This window comes from Lycorma delicatula, chromosome 1 (genome assembly GCF_047948215.1).
Source record: "Lycorma delicatula isolate Av1 chromosome 1, ASM4794821v1, whole genome shotgun sequence".
Taxonomy (NCBI): Eukaryota; Metazoa; Arthropoda; class Insecta; order Hemiptera; family Fulgoridae; genus Lycorma; species Lycorma delicatula.
Window position 1 is genome coordinate 147960134 of NC_134455.1, and position 16403 is coordinate 147976536.

At 30.3% G+C, this 16403-nt stretch overlaps 2 protein-coding genes across 2 annotated transcripts in view; one reads left to right on the forward strand and one right to left on the reverse strand.

Annotated features, from left to right (window-relative positions):
- Window positions 1-1702: 1702 nt before the first annotated feature.
- Window positions 1703-15290, reverse strand: LOC142323976 (COX assembly mitochondrial protein homolog). The gene is made up of 3 exons (XM_075364436.1): window positions 15030-15290; window positions 12485-12589; window positions 1703-2052 (listed from the first exon to the last, which is right to left on the reverse strand). Exons 1-3 carry the CDS (start codon window positions 15088-15090, stop codon window positions 1835-1837), a joined length of 384 nt encoding a protein of 127 aa, XP_075220551.1. The 5' UTR covers window positions 15091-15290; the 3' UTR covers window positions 1703-1834.
- Window positions 15291-15688: 398 nt separating this feature from the next.
- Window positions 15689-16403, forward strand: part of Rpn11 (regulatory particle non-ATPase 11) — a 31234-nt gene continuing 30519 nt past the window's right edge. Inside the window, exon 1 of the mRNA XM_075364422.1 lies at window positions 15689-15849. The gene's annotated coding sequence lies outside the window, so the exon portion shown is untranslated. The remainder of the gene's footprint in view (window positions 15850-16403) is intronic.

Below are 16403 nucleotides of genomic sequence, written 5' to 3' on the forward strand. Positions count from 1 at the left end.
AAAATTTTAAAATGTGTATATGTAATTTAATAGGCGTACAAGTAAGTCATGTGGTGTCCACATCAAATTTTTATGTTAAAAGTAAAGAGAAGTAATTTCTTTATCGGATGGATTGCGCTAAATTAAATTAGAACAATCATACTGTTATGTTTGCTGCATAATGCTTGCAGCAAACATAACAGTATGATAATAAATGGGGCTTTGGGTAAAAGAAAATCATAATATCACTGTAGTTTAATTTTATTTGAGATCTTCAATGTTGAATAAAAAAGGTTTAAGTGGATTTTCTTAATACTAAATGTATTTGCTAAAAGGTACTGTAAAAACAGTCTGGTTTGAATACACCCAGCAAAATGGAATATAACTCTACACACTTTCTTTATTATAGAAACTAAATTAAATTAATAAAATATCTTAAATATTTTATTTATATAGTATTTTGTATGATACAGTATTCTGCATCGTAGGTGTTAATACTATATGGAATATCATTTCAGTTTCATAATTTATCTTTTACCAAAATGGTCTGTGATCAATGCGGTGAGGCGTATAATTTTTATTTCTTTAAAACAAGAACAAGTACAATTTCAGATTACTTTAGGAGAGAGGGAGATCATGTAATAGTACTAAATATATGCTTGCAAACTTCATTCCTATTTTCAATGAATTAATTTTTTTCTATAGCAATTATTTTAGTTTTATAAATGTATGTTTTTATGTACTTATAAAAATATATGGTATAATTTTAATAAAATAATGGATCGACATATTTACATGTACCCGTGTTTGAAACAACCTATAATGTAACAATAAATATTATAGTTTAGAATAGGTTTTTATTTTTTTTAAATGTTGAATAAGACAATTTCTTAGTTCAATACCAACTTTGCCTTTATATGAAAATATGATCAAGCAGGGGAGGGAAGGTACAGAGTTTGCTGCAGTTACCATTAATAATTTTAGGAAATTTGATGGATCAAATTTTTATTAATTTTTTAATTCTTAATACAACTTACATCAACTCTTGCAGAAACAATTCCTGGAATTTCAAATTGGCCCTCCTCCCATTTCTTTATTTTTTGCAATTCAACTCAGAATCGATCCATTTCAATGAAAATTTAAGACAAATACTATTAGTTTTCCACCTACTACCAGCTCTGGGTGTTGTGTATAGGTGAATGAAATTGCTGCTATCGGCTTGCCAGGCCTGATGTGGGTACAGTGTAGATGTAAATGTTCCATAAACATGTAGTCTGAACAGAATCAGGTTGACCACACCTGAGATATGTGGTTATTAATTTAAACCCAACCACTAAAGAACACTAGTATCCACAGTCTAGTATTCAAATCCATTTAAAGCAACTGCCTTTATAAGGGCTCTAAACTCTGACCTCTCAGACTTCAAAAATCAGCAGATTTTGTGGTAAGTTTAACCACTAGGCTAACCTGGCAGTCAGATGAATACAATGGGAAAATAAATTCTAAACAACTCTTGTGGAAATTTTTTTTTCTTTTTTAGGAAAAAAAAACAAGAATTTAGCAACAGTTTAATTTAACCACAGAAAGAGAAAATACCTGTAATAAAAATTACAAGTCTTTCAAGTTAATACTAAACAAAAACTATTTGTAAAATGAGAAGGATTAAAACACGTTTTCTTGATAATCATAAATGTTTATAAAATATTCACTTTTAACAGCAGGGTATGGGAGAGTAAAATCAGGTATTTTATTTATTTATTTACAATTATAGATTACATAAAACTTACAAATTACTGATTAACTAAAACAATTTAAATTGTAATAAACATTTTAAATATGCTAATTCAGAAATAAATCATTTTTCAGACCCGTCATTCTTTATTCTATGGTAATATTCAGGAGGTATGCCCGTTCTTCTGTATTCAGCTCTTTCAGCTAAGAACTCTTTTGTACATTCTTCTTTAAAATCTTTGTCGTTAAACCATTTTTTGATACAATCTTTTAAAATTTGATTTGGTTTCCGACAGTTAAAAAACATTTTCAATCCTGCACTTTCCACACACTCATGAAATGCTGAAACAATACATAACAATCAACAAAAGCTATGTCATTTAACTTAAATCTTGAAAACCAGGGTATCCATAAAAGATCTATACAACTTTGATTCTTTATAAAAAAATTATTACGGTATCTACAATAAAATTATCATTCCCATAGTTAGATAGATCACACCTTAAAATTTCTTCTTAATATCGTCACAAGCATTCAATATGTTGATAGCATATAATGTTATGTTGTAATCCAAATTTTACCAAGTACAATGCAGAATTTCAGGATTAGCGTTAGTAAATTTCTTGCCTTCAAAACTACCATGTCAGCAATCCAAGAATTATATACAAGATCTTTGATGAGATCTTATATAACAAAATTGCAAGGCATTAAGGTTGGGAAATCTTGATGGCTAGGTCGGTGGACCATTGCAAGCAATTCACAGATTAGAAAAGCGTAAATGCTGCCAGTCCTAGTCTGTCTATGAAAGAAAAATAGGCTGATCACTATGCAACTTGTCACACAACACATGGATTAATTTAGATTGTTAGCATGCTCAACATTGAAATGTTTTATTTATCTGCCTTTCCATTTATTATTTATGAAAAGTAGCCATATCAGAACAAACAATTTCATCAAGATATAAAATGATCAAACATGGTAATAACACAATTCTTAGAAGCACTCCAAACTTCTTGGTAGTAACTGAAGTTTATAAGGCTATAATACATTATGAACAGCTGAATTGTGATGTTTTAATTCGCATACTGCTTGTAGTATTGACTTGTCTAAACTGTCTCTTACATTCATTCAACATTTTCATCAGATATACTTGGCAGCCCATAATCTTTCTTGTTCAACACTTCCCATCTTCTTAACCCTTTCATACCATGCACAGATATTAGGCCGTAGCAGTAGTGATTTGTTATATCTTGTTTTAAACTTATGTTGAACAGTGGTTTAATGTAAGCATTCAAGGCTACTACTGAATAAAATAAGCATAACTTCTATTTTTGCTACTGAGATGGTACCATCACTTCCACATGATCAGGAATGAGTGTAATTTTTTTTTAATACTACTTTTAAACAAAATCCATATATAACATCTATTTATATCATAATATTAAATATTATTAAATCATTAAATATTTAGTTGTAAAGAACTCTTGTTCACCTGTACATGTGTGTGTGTTTTCTTTAATCAAAAGTATAATTAGTTCTAAAATGGCACATGTAGCTATATATACAAGCTCCTAACTTCTTTAAAAATTACTTTATTCCAACCACTGATGCTTAATAATCATCTATCCAATAAAGGATAAACAATTCTAAATCAGTAATAATAAATAACCAACACAAATGAATAAGAAAATCATTAAAAAAATAAATAAATAAATAAAAATAAACTCATACAGCACAGATCAATGTATTCACTATGTCAGTAGCAAAACTGACCAAAACTGGGTATGTTTTTTTATTTACATTTAAACAATGACTTGTTAATTACAACATTTGCTTTAATGTAAATTATTTTTCAGTATTAATATTAATTATTAATATATTTTCATGATTTAAATATTTTTTTGTTGTAATATTTTCAATATTATTAAATTATAATTTATTACACGATAACATTAATAAAATTATTCCAGTTGAGATTGTATTAAGTTATTTAATTTTATTTGGGAGGAAATGAAAACTGGTTTTTTAATCTAGAGTGACTCACTTCAAGAATTTTTACCATAACTTTGTTATTTATGAAAATTTTTGAATATATAAGGTGTCATTTACTGTCATAAATTACTTAACATTTTTTTTGTAATAACATTTACATAACATTTAAATTAATCAGCAGTTGCAAAAATATTAATAATTAAAAAGTTTATATGCTGCCATTTTGAAATGTACTGCAAGATCAGATTGATTATTTTCACAAAAGTAAAACACTGGGTACCCTAGCAGTATATGAAATTTTAGCTTGATATGATTAACCATTACTGAGAAATACATTTTTATGTTAAAAATACAAAATTGCAGTTAGCTGGTAAACTAAGGGTTTCTGGACACATGTTGATATAAAGTTTTCTCTTTATTTTGATATGGGGGACTATCTTTTGAATTCTTGAAATGTTTTTACAAACACCCCATATTTACTGGTGTTATCATGAAGTTCTCCCAGGACTTTCATAACCTATTCTTCTCATGAAAATAATGGAAAACGTTTATACAAGCATATGGAACTAAAATGCTTTGTTTGCAAGTTATGGCTAGTGAAAAATTTCGCTCAGATTTCAATTACGAAATAAAGTTGTACTGAAATTTTCAGGATGTTAATTAACACGTTGGCTGCTGCAATGTATAACAAAAAACATTCCCCAGGGGCCGTGAAAGATATACTATTAGTATTACTAATAGTGATGTATGTTATACATATATAGGTATAATACAATGAAAAACCCTAAATTAATGAAAAAATGTGAGATTACCAGTGATCCTCACGGCCCTTAGACAATACTAAATAATCGCAGGGCCGTGAGATCACCGGTGCTATTCACAAATATTTTATTTTTGTTTACAATGGTGAACTTAATGATTGTTTCTTATCTTTGTACATAAAACAATTTACGCACATATATATGTCACGTACACTTTGTCGAAATAAGTTTAACAGTCTTTTGAGCAACAGCCCGTCCCTTCTTAGATGCTTCTGCGAATCACATTTTACAACGTCGTCTAATCTTCTTGTTATTGTTGTCCGTAACTGTAGTGGTAAGTAATTTATGTTGATCAGGTAATGGTTGTATGTTTACATGTTGTTGCACAGGATTTCCATCTTTATGATGCCCAACATTTCAAGGACTAATTGTTCTCTGAATTCATTGATTTCAATTTGTTTTGAATGGAAATGTTTAAAAATTATCCACAAATTCACAACGGCTGTGCTCAAACGCAATTCGAACACTACCTTATGGTACCACCGGATTGTCTTCCACAGAGGAGTACAGTAGCTGGACATTTGGTCAGATAGGTCAACACCTTGTTTCACTTTGTTGTAGTCTTGAATAGCCAACGGCTTCATAATAACTTCACCTTTTCGGTTACAACGCCCAGTTTCACTTACTTCTAATGTATGTTTCGTTGAAAGAAAATGAACTTCCCGTTTGTCCTTCCATTTCCCAACAACGACACCTTTGCTGTTTTGCTTACCTACGATATCGACCCTTTTTATTTTCTGCAACATTACGTCTTCAGCTAAGTACTTTCTATTTTTTCTTAAAGTTCCTAATAAATATGTATTTCGTTGAAGCAATTTACTAGAAAGTGGAACAGACGTGTAAAAATTGTCAGTTATCACAATTCTTCCTTCTTAAAGGTACTTTTCTATTAGCTGCATTACAACGTTTTCAGCAAAATGCTCTCTGTTTTATCGTCAAACTGACCACAGTACACCATCACTTGCAGAGTATAACCCAGAGGATTACACAGTTTGAATAATTTAGCTCCATATTTATGACTTTTATTAGGAATATACTGGCGAAAAAATAATTGTCCTTGTTTCATCAACAGCTAACATCTCACCAGGACAATATTGTGCATAAAATTTTGTTTGTATCAAATCAATTATATCTCTAATTTTATATAACCTGTCATCTTTATTTGCAAGTTCTTGATCTGCAAAATATATGAATCTCAATAATATCTGAAACCTGTTGCGGCTCATTACTTTAGGGGCAATGGAATTTCTGAACAAAATGTTAGTACTCCAGCAACCACTAATTTTAGAAAACTTTACTATACCCATGTAAATCAATAATGCACAAAACATTATTGATTTATATCAATAATAAGTGGATCGATTTCATTTCAATCGATCCACTTAGAAACTCTATATGAACGTCTCGTTTTGGTTCTAAATTGAAAATTAGCATGATTCTTGTTAGTCTGTAACACAATCAGTTTCAAAACATCATCATCCATAAACCTCTTGTACACATCGAAAACTGTAATTTGATTTTTGCCATCTGGGTAGTTTTCTTCATTGTATCGTTCTTCTCCACTAAACGAAATGTGTTGGGTAAAGTTAACAAAAATAAAAGAACACACAGTTCGTATTTGCCAAAAGAAATTGGACTTTAATTTGAAAGAAAACAAATGAACTTATGTTAAATCATAACCTTAAAAAATTAAACGAAATTATGAAATAAACATAACTTAATTCTATATAAGAAATATCAGCTGAATCAACATATGAACAATGATATTAAATGAGAAAATACATGAATATACATTTTTCAAATACACATTTTGAAATCTACAATTTAACAAAGCCTGAAAACAAGAGAACAGAAAACACCTTATTTACAATTATATACTTAGAAAAACATAACAGCAATAAACATAGTATGACTGGAAACTGTTGCATTACTGACATATTCTGTAATAATGAAAAATTAGCAATGAACAAATGTCATTAACTTAGAAAAATGAACTAAAACAATTCTTATTATTGGCACTGGCCATTTCTGAATTAAGAACATCATCATACTTAACATTAAATAATTAATACATGTAAATCTAGTTTAGTGTAGAAAAAAGAAGCCACGATAATATTCCAGTATAAAAAAAGTTAATTACAATAATCAAATTGAAATAAGTGAACATCTAAATAGAGTTCATTTTAGTAAATAAGCTTTCTTGAAAACATGATTACAAAGTCCAAAAACATAACTTCACATCAGGAGTAATTTTCTTTAGATTAATACAAGAAACGTAATATGAATTCAGTACATGAATTAGATTTGTCATTTAATAACACATAGAATGTGCTACACATGAACAATGATAACATAAACGATTAATATGAATAATAATGAATAATTTGCACTTGCCTGTATCACACATAAATATTAGCAAGAGATGAACTCGTGAAAGCAAGTACATATGAATACATAAAGTAATCCTAGGCGTGGTCTGCAATGGTGTATCAGGAATACAGAGGTGAAACGTGGTTTAGAGGTTGAGCAGGACATGGCGTTTCAGATTTGTAGCAATGAGTTTGGAGAAATTCTGCATCTATTAAATTGTAGTAAGCAGCTGGAGGAGATTCGGAGTCGATGGAATTGGCTGGTTTGTAGTAAATGAAACACTTTTCATCAGAGATGTGATATACTGAACTTGAAAATGAAGTTATCGAAGAAACGAGGCTAGACGAAACATAGAAATCTGCAAAATTCACTAAAGGTGATGAGAAGAGCAAGAGAGAACGACCACAACGTTTTTGAGTATGAATACGATGGAAGTAATTATCACAAAGTTTGAGAGAGAAAGTCACAGTCGACTGCACATGGTGAATGTCTGATCTACTCTGCCGAAAAAATGGCGTGAAAAGAGGGGGAAACCAAGCCTAGGCAGTGGACAGAAGAGAGTGTGTGTAAAAAACAAGAGATGTGTGCATGTATTAGTATGGTAAAGAAAGAAAAAAGGGTGTGTGAAGGCAACAATAAATAAAGCGAGATATGAAACACGCGGTCACTAATTAAGATTGCAGAATCGCCCGTCTGGCTGACGCCAGGTCTCAAACAAATTTAAACAAACAGATACACATATGACAAGCCCAAATGAAACAGAGTAATACATTTACCTAGCCTGTAACAAACAACAAGACCCTACCCTAGCTTAGAATTCATAGGAAATAATGCAACTTTACGCAATGGCGTAAACATAATGTATGATGCTAATTTTGTTTCATCAACTTCATGGCATATATTATCAGAAGCATTGAAAACATTCTCATTTGTGGTACGATCACTGACTGAGGAATAATTATCGTTAGTATCTTCTTCTGAAGATTCTGTTGAGTCTGAAAATAGAGAAACTTCATCTTCCACATCACTCTGTGAATCCGAATCGTTTTGTAGATCCGCCAACAACCATTTTGTTGATAATGAAGATCGTTTTCTTTCAGGCCAGGTGTCACTAGTTCCTGGCTGATCCATTGTCTATGTACTATATACTACTTACTTGTAGTTCAAAATAAAACACATAGGAAATTGCAAGCACTATAACGATTCAACACACTGTAAACAAACAGACAAAACCTTAGAAACGTTACTGACTTTGTTCAGCTATTGCAAGTATAAAAAAAATCTGCTAAATGGCAGCACTTGATGACATATTCAGTGAAATTTCCTCCTCTGTGCCGTGAAACACATTACAATCATTCACAACAGGCCGAGTAACGCTTATAATGAACTAAACTGAACAGTGACTGAGGAAACATCGTGGATCTCATGGCCTGCCAGTTATACTAACATGAGATCCCCGGTGATCCTCATAGCAGCCAACATGTTAAGGATCAGAATTAGTGATTTCTTATGATTTTGGCCTGAAAAGTCGAATAAAATAAATCCCAGAACCATATCTGTAGTAGTTTTTGAGAAATCTGGAGGTGAGAACCAATAAATTAGGGTAAAAAAAGACACGTTTTTTATGTTTGACATACAATAACGTTGGTAACGAGTAATAAACACATAAAACACTTCAAAAAACAAAGAAAAATTAGAAAAACACCAATTTTATTTAGAAACAATATAGTAGACCAAATTTCATTATATATCAGTTTATAAATGTTCAAAAATGAGACCACTATTTTCAACACATTTCTTGGCAAGCTTCTTTACTGTTTTTGTTGCTCTTTTTAGTTCTTCAGGGCTGTCTTTAAGTTGCTCAGCTGCATTCATAATGCGGAAAGTTAATTCCTCACAAAATGAATTTCTGTTTTGTATACAATATATTTCATTCATTCTGACAAAATTCTAAAGGTGCTAAATCAGGTCATCTTGGTGGCCAGGAATGAGGACCTACATGACTGATCCATTTTTCAGGGAAATGATGATTTAAGCGAGTGGAAACGGCACAAGAGAAGTGGAGAGACGCTAACCTTCTGAAAGTATATTTTACATCTCAGCGCTAGAGAAACATCTGCAAGCAGCTGCGACAATTCTTCCTGAAGAAAGAGCAAGTACACCTCAGCATTTAAGCAGCCAGGTAATATGAACGATCCAAACAGATGATTGTGAAGAAGGCTGCACCATACATTGGCACTAAATCAGTGTTGAAAATTGCTTTCTACTGTTTCATGAGGATTTACTTCTGCCCATGTATAGTCATTGCGTACGTTGTTAAAGCCATCTCCCAAGTGAAATTTGCCTCTGTAAACAAAACATATTTTTACAGTTGTCAATTTGTATTCCATTAATTGCAGAACTCAAAGCGGACTATCTCCTGGGGTACATGTTCAATTGGCTGTTTATGATGAGAATAAAACTTGTTTTAAGTGTCCTCCACTCCAATGAATGTGAAACTCCGATCTGCTTAGAAAGACGTCATGCCTGGACTGCGCTGAACTGCATTGATAATAATTTCATCAGTAACATCGTCAAGTTGGACAGATTGTTCATAGCTGATACAAATGCTAGGTAGTGAACCTATTTCCTGAAGATTGCAAAAAGTCGGACTAATTGATTTGGGATCTGGAATCCTGCAATTCGGAAAACGGATTTCATATTCGACTGCCGCAGCTGTAGCATTATACACACACCCAAAGTGAATACCATATCGGCGTATCTCTCTGTTGTAAATAAGAACAGCATTACTTCAATAGAAAGCCATTCATGTTCAAGCTAAAATTCATAGAAAACCTTTGCTAATGATAGTATAATACACAGTATCCAATGTTCTTAATATACCTTACAGAATGATTTAAACACTAATACAGTACTGTGCATTATCATCAGCTGTTATTTTATTGCCAACTTTGAAATAATAATTTTTCCAATAATTTATTGTATTTCAGTCATCAATAAAAAAAAAAATTATCTAAGTAATTTTTATTTATTTATTTTTATATTACAATTTCTACTTTTTTAAATTTTTTAACCGCAATTTTTAACAGTAAATATTGTTTAAAATTTTTCACATCACCAAAAACAAATTTGGTTTTTGTTTAAATTAAATAAGTACTTGTCTGACAAATGTAGTAATGTACTACTTCTAAATAAAATTCAATTTTTTTCTAACTTTTCTTTGGTTTATTCAGCTTACCTTGCACCAATTCTCTACAAGTTTTGTTTATAAGTATTATGTGTTTATTTCACTGAACAAAGTTATTGTATGCCAAAAACAGGGTTTTAAGTGCAATCTATTGGTTTTCAACAAAGATTTCTTAAAAACTAATGCATATATGGTTCTGAAACCTACTTTATTTGATTTTTCAGGCCAAAAACTATAAAAATCACTAATTCTGCTCTAACATCCAAAAAATTTCAGTACAATCTCATTTCACCACGGTAGCTGAAAAAACGAGCGAAATCTTTTACTAATGAAGCATATTAAGACGTATGCTTATGTGTACTTTTTCCATTATTTTCACAAAAAGAATAGGTTATGAAAGTTTTGGAAGAACTTCATGATACACCTTCATGTTGAGCGGGGGGGCGGCACAATCACCGCCCCGCCACCACAAATTCTACCATTGCCGGCTCCATTTCATCAGCCTGAGCCGAGCAACAACAATTGAACATAGCCACTACGATCGATGCTCCCACGAAGTATGATACATTTTCTGCAAGCAGAAGGATGTAGTGCTGCTGAAATACATCGCAGAATGAGCCTAGTGTATGGTGAAAACTTTATGAGTGATTGTAGTGTACAGGAATGGTGTAGGAAATTTAAAGTAGGGTGAACAGACATCCGTGACGAAGCAAGGACATTAATCTGATACTACTGTACACCTGGTTGAGCTTGTTGATAGTTTTGTCAGCAACAAATAGAGGTTTATCATAAGTGAACTTTCTGCAGAAATCCCGGAAATTTCAAGGTCTTCTCTGTAAATAATTGTGATTAAAGACCTAGGGTACCGGAAACTGTGTACATGTTGTGTCCCAAAAATGTTGAGTGACGATCACAAAACACAGTAAATGGCGTCAACCTTGCTGTTTCTTACACGTTACAATAATGAGGGGTGACGAGTTTTTAATGTCTATCATTACTGGTGATGAGACTTCGATCCAGTATGACAATCCAGAGACCAAAGAAAGAACAGTCTAAGCAGTGGATGCACACTTTTCCAAACAAGCCGAAAAAATTCACAGAACTGAGCAACAGGAAAACAATGGCTACAGTTTTTTGGGACCATAAATGTATCTTGTTGGTAGACTTTATGGAGCAGAGGACAACAATAACAAAAGAAGTTTATTGTGAATCTTTACGTCGCCTCCACAGAGCGATTCAGAACAAATGAAGAGGCATGCTCTTGTCCGGCGTGGTTTTGATCCATGAACGCAATGTACCAATGTAACATAAGACCTTCTCAAACAATTCAAGTGGAAAGTTTCTGACCATCCACTGTATAGTCCAGACCTAGCACCTAGCGATATTCACCTCTTTTGAGAATTGAAGGTATAGTTGGGTGGACAACACTTCACCACCAATGAAGAACTTCAGGAGGCTGTCAAGGTGTACCTTACCTCACTGGCGGCAAACTTTTTTGAAGGCAGAAAGCTGGTTTCATGATACAACAAATGCCTCAATTGTTTTGGTGATTATGTAGAAAAATAAGTTAGTTACTACGCAACTTTTAATAATAAAATCATTTTGTTATGTCAACGTATCTTTCTATAATCAAGAAATGTAACTACATTGTGTCCTTTAAACCAAAACTATTTTTCTTTCTGTATAATAAATATCATCCTACATTCAAATATAATGGCATTGGATAATGAAAACATTTTGTTTTGTGAAAGACATATTTGTATCTTATAACAATAAACTGAATTTTCTTGAACAATAAAGATAATAGAAATCATCATAAACCATTATTTAAAAATTATATAAGCATCATATAAAAACTTGTAGGTACCTTATTATTTCTAAAGATATGATGTTACTGTTTTAGGTTAAATATGAATTAATACAGCAAAGTATGCTGATTTACAAATTCTAGGGAATTTTTGTGAACAAGAAGCAGACAATCACAAAATCAATAAAAAACAGTAATTTTATGGCATGTTTCATGTTCTTATGGAACTAACTTTTGTTTTGAAAAGATTGAATTTTTGGCATCTAATGAAACGCTAAAAACAGAACTAAGCATGCTTTATTAATATAATTCCATAAGTAAGGGGGATGTGTCCAATTGATTCAACACCTTCATTATGAAAAATTTTGGTAATTGGATTATGTTTTTAAAAAATTCTCAGTTTCATTTTTTATTCTACATATCTGCATCCGTCATGTTTATCAATGTACTACGAGCAAATTAAGGTGATAGTCATTAAAATTACATGAAAAATAAATAACTCTCTCACATTTTAAAAAACATTCTCCAGAAAAATTAAAAAAAATATATTTAACCACTTTTTTCATTTACTCTATATAATATATTAAAATAAAATACCTTTAACTTCCTGCACACATTTTGTGGCTCGGGCTTTATCCCTCATTTTTTGTGGTATTTTTATATCTTTTTCAACTCTTCTCAAAGAATAATCATCTGGATCACCTGCAATTAAACAATTTCATAAGTTTTAATAATGCTTTTGAAAATTATTTACTAAACTACTTTATCAGAAAACTATAAGAATTAATTCAATATTTTACTACCTTTCTGACATTAAAATGAAATATATATGTATCACCACATAAGCTTGAAATGTGAAATAGAAGTTTTATAACAATTGAGAAATTGCCATGTGCGAGCAGGATTCAAACCTGATAACTTATTGAGCCTAATGCTTTCTTAAATTTGTTTTTTGGAAAACTTTAAAAAATTTAACGTTAATAAAATTTACCACTGTTCATTTTGCATTGCCCTTTCTTTATATATATATATATATATATATATATATATATATATATATAAATTAGTTATTATTACTAATTATTATATATACATATATATAAAGCTTAAATATCTGCTCTGATATTGGTTTCAGATTTAAATACACACAGTTAATGAAGAGTTATTGTATTAAAATAACTAAAAAGGGCCTTTATAAATTTTATATATAAATAATTTTTTAATTTATAATTCAAGTTTCACTCATTCAGGATTTCTAAAGGATCACAAAATCAACTTATAATGACAATGAATAGCTAATTTAATAAATCTTTTGGTAATCACAGACTTGGACAATGGTAATATTAAAAATAAATTACTAATCCAAAAATTTGATATCAAAAATAGTATAAGACTTTGAGCGAATGAGCTATTAAGAATAGCTTTTTAATTTCAAAGAATGGAATTTTCAATTCCTTGCTGAACATTTTGCTCATAAATTTTATGACAAAACTTTTAAGGTGAGAACAGGATAATATTACATTTAAAAACTAGGAGGGATGGTAAATACCTAACACTGTGAGTTCACAGATCATAAAAAAATTCTGTTCATCCATTAATGAAATGGCAAAAAAATATTACTCATGATAATGAACTAAACCCATGGCATATCTTCGGAGCAAATGAAAAGTAGTATTCGTCCTAAAAATCAATATTAAAATATATACAAGCAAGTAAAACAGAAATGACTGCTCCTGGACATAAAATCAATTTCATGCAGTACTACTACTGTATATTAATTTTTTCTTTCTAGATAAGCCTTCAAGAACCACACAAATAATTTCGTGTGGTTTCTTTCTTTTTCTTCCAGAAGTTCTTCATTATTTTGGACTGTTTAGCTCTTCTTTCTTCAGTCCATTCTCCTCTATTGAATTTTTCCTTTTCACCTACATGAACCTTTAATTAAAAAATTTCCTTTCTGTATTTTTTCTGTAATTTTGAACTTTTTGTAATCTTCTTTATACTGTTTAATAGCCACCTTCATATTTATAATTCCAGTTTATTGAAAATCTGTTTGTTTAGCCTTGATTTATTCATTCGTTCCATGTGTCCATAGAATTTTAGTCGTCTTGAGTAAATCTTGATTAGATTTTCTATTACAGCTATATTTGTAGTTTCCATGTGGTACAAGATTACTGATTTTAAAACTTTGCTATAAGTTCTTAATTTTGAATTTATAGAAAGGTTCATTTTATTGAGAATATTTTTTGTGTAAAAATTTACTAGTTTATCTGTTCTTTTTTTATTAATTATTTCATAAACGTATTTAATCTGTGATCTTAATTTTCCCAAAATTTTTTCTCAATAACAGTCTCAAACTGTTAGAAATCTTAACAGAATTTATAGAAAGAAGGATATCAACATTATATGGTTAATCATCATATAATTTTGTGGATCCATGAATCCTTTTAACATTTTCTGGAAATCATCAAAATGCGATAACAAAAAAAAAGATGAGGTAGGAGAAATTTCATGCAATCATAGTTAGCAAAATTTGTGGGGGAAAACTTTGAGTAGCATAGACCATTTGAAGTAATTTAAAAAAATATAAAACAACTTTACAATTCAAATTGAATTTTTTTAAAAATTAATTTCTTTTTATTAATAAAGTTATATGTTTTAATATAGATATACATTATTTAGTAAACAATACATTAGGTACGCCATTAAACAAAAGGTACCATTTCTTCTGAAGATAAAGCAGACTAGTATCATTAGACTGGACAGAAACTTGCATTACTGTAATTTAATGTAAATAACACACAAAAGATTATTATCAGAATTCTAAGTAAAAGCTCACTGGGAACAAAAACCAAGAAAAAATGAATAAAGTACAAAACCAATAATAAATATCTCATGTAAAGGCAATCTTCTTTAACAAAGATACGAACAAGCTTTACTATGAATGCATTCTCGGAAAATGAACAACTTAGTCGCAATTAACAACCAGGGAAGCAGTTCTTAACAGTCAAGTAACTAGAGTACAGTATTGGTATTAGCAACGGATTTATAGTTTAGTATTATGAAGTGGACAAAGTTGCTATATCTTCTTTCTAACTTTTCACAATTGTTAAAAATTAATATTAACTAATAGAATATTTACCTAGGCCTTTAGGGCCAATCCTTAAAGATGATGCAGAAACATTAACGTCGGCGTTCACCATAGTTGAATAATTTTTAATAAAAACAACGAAAAGTAAGCAACATAATTAACCATTCATTTATTATTATCACCATTCATTTATTATTTGATCAGTAACAAGACGATATTTACTTTACTTGCTACAACACAACCTTACAATAAACAGTGTTATCGGAGGTTTCACGGTGAAAGGCTATGTAGTCAGTAGAAGAGATTTGCGTTTTTCTCTGTCACTAAAATAAAGTAATACATTTACCACAATTATTTATTTATTTTTTTGTAATGATTTACAATAGATTCTCGTTTCTAAAGGAAATTTAAAATTAAAAACTAGAACTTATCATATTTAATTATTTTAAATCAATTCCATTTCCAAAAAGTATTATTTTTTTTATATATATAAAGAATCATGATACATAATAAATGGGAGCCTATTAAAACTTTATTATAGAAGTTCTTTAAACATTTTATAAGGAACAGAAATATATTTTTCCATAATTACTTTTAGTAGTTTTTTTACAAATCAAATTTATTCGAAATGACGTGAAATTTTATTTATTTTTCGTTACCTTGCAGTTATAAGGTGTAGGAGAGATACCATATATTTTTTCTTCTGATTTGGTATAACTACACCATGACGTTTGCCTTTGTAGATGTGTGATTGAGAGGTTCGGTGGTTATAATTTTTTATAAGATTTAAAGATCGTTTTATAGAAAAAGTAGTTTTCTTATAATCGTAACATTTAATTACACTACAAAGTTCAGCTTGTCAACCTGGAAGGTAAGTTTTCATGCCTAATTTAAAAGAATTGTATTAACTTTCTTTCCGTTTGTAAACTATAAAAAACAATGCCTTACAACATATTATGGTGTACATCTACACGTTTTCAGATTATGGTTGTTATTACATATTTATGTTAAAGTTTATTACCTCGTCTATTGTCTTGCTGTTCTTTGTCTGTATTTGTTGGGGCCTAAGTATAATTGTGAACAAAGGTTTATCGTAGCATGATACTGCAGAATCGGCGTTTAGATATAACCTATTGCAGTTTCCAATATTTATCTGTATTTAGTTAATTGTATTTAAAAAAAATAAATATTTTTATGTATTTAAGGCTGTTATAAGATGTTTATTGAATCAATAAAAACGTATTTCAATGTGATGATAATTGTTGTGGCAGCAGCTAGTAAAATTTGTTGATATACAGTACTTTTATGAAAATAACTGGGGAAAATAATATTTTATCGTAAGTTTGTTACTATACAATTCCTCTCCCATTCTAGACACTAAAGTTTGTACATGTAACATTTATGGTTACAAAAAAAAGCCTTATA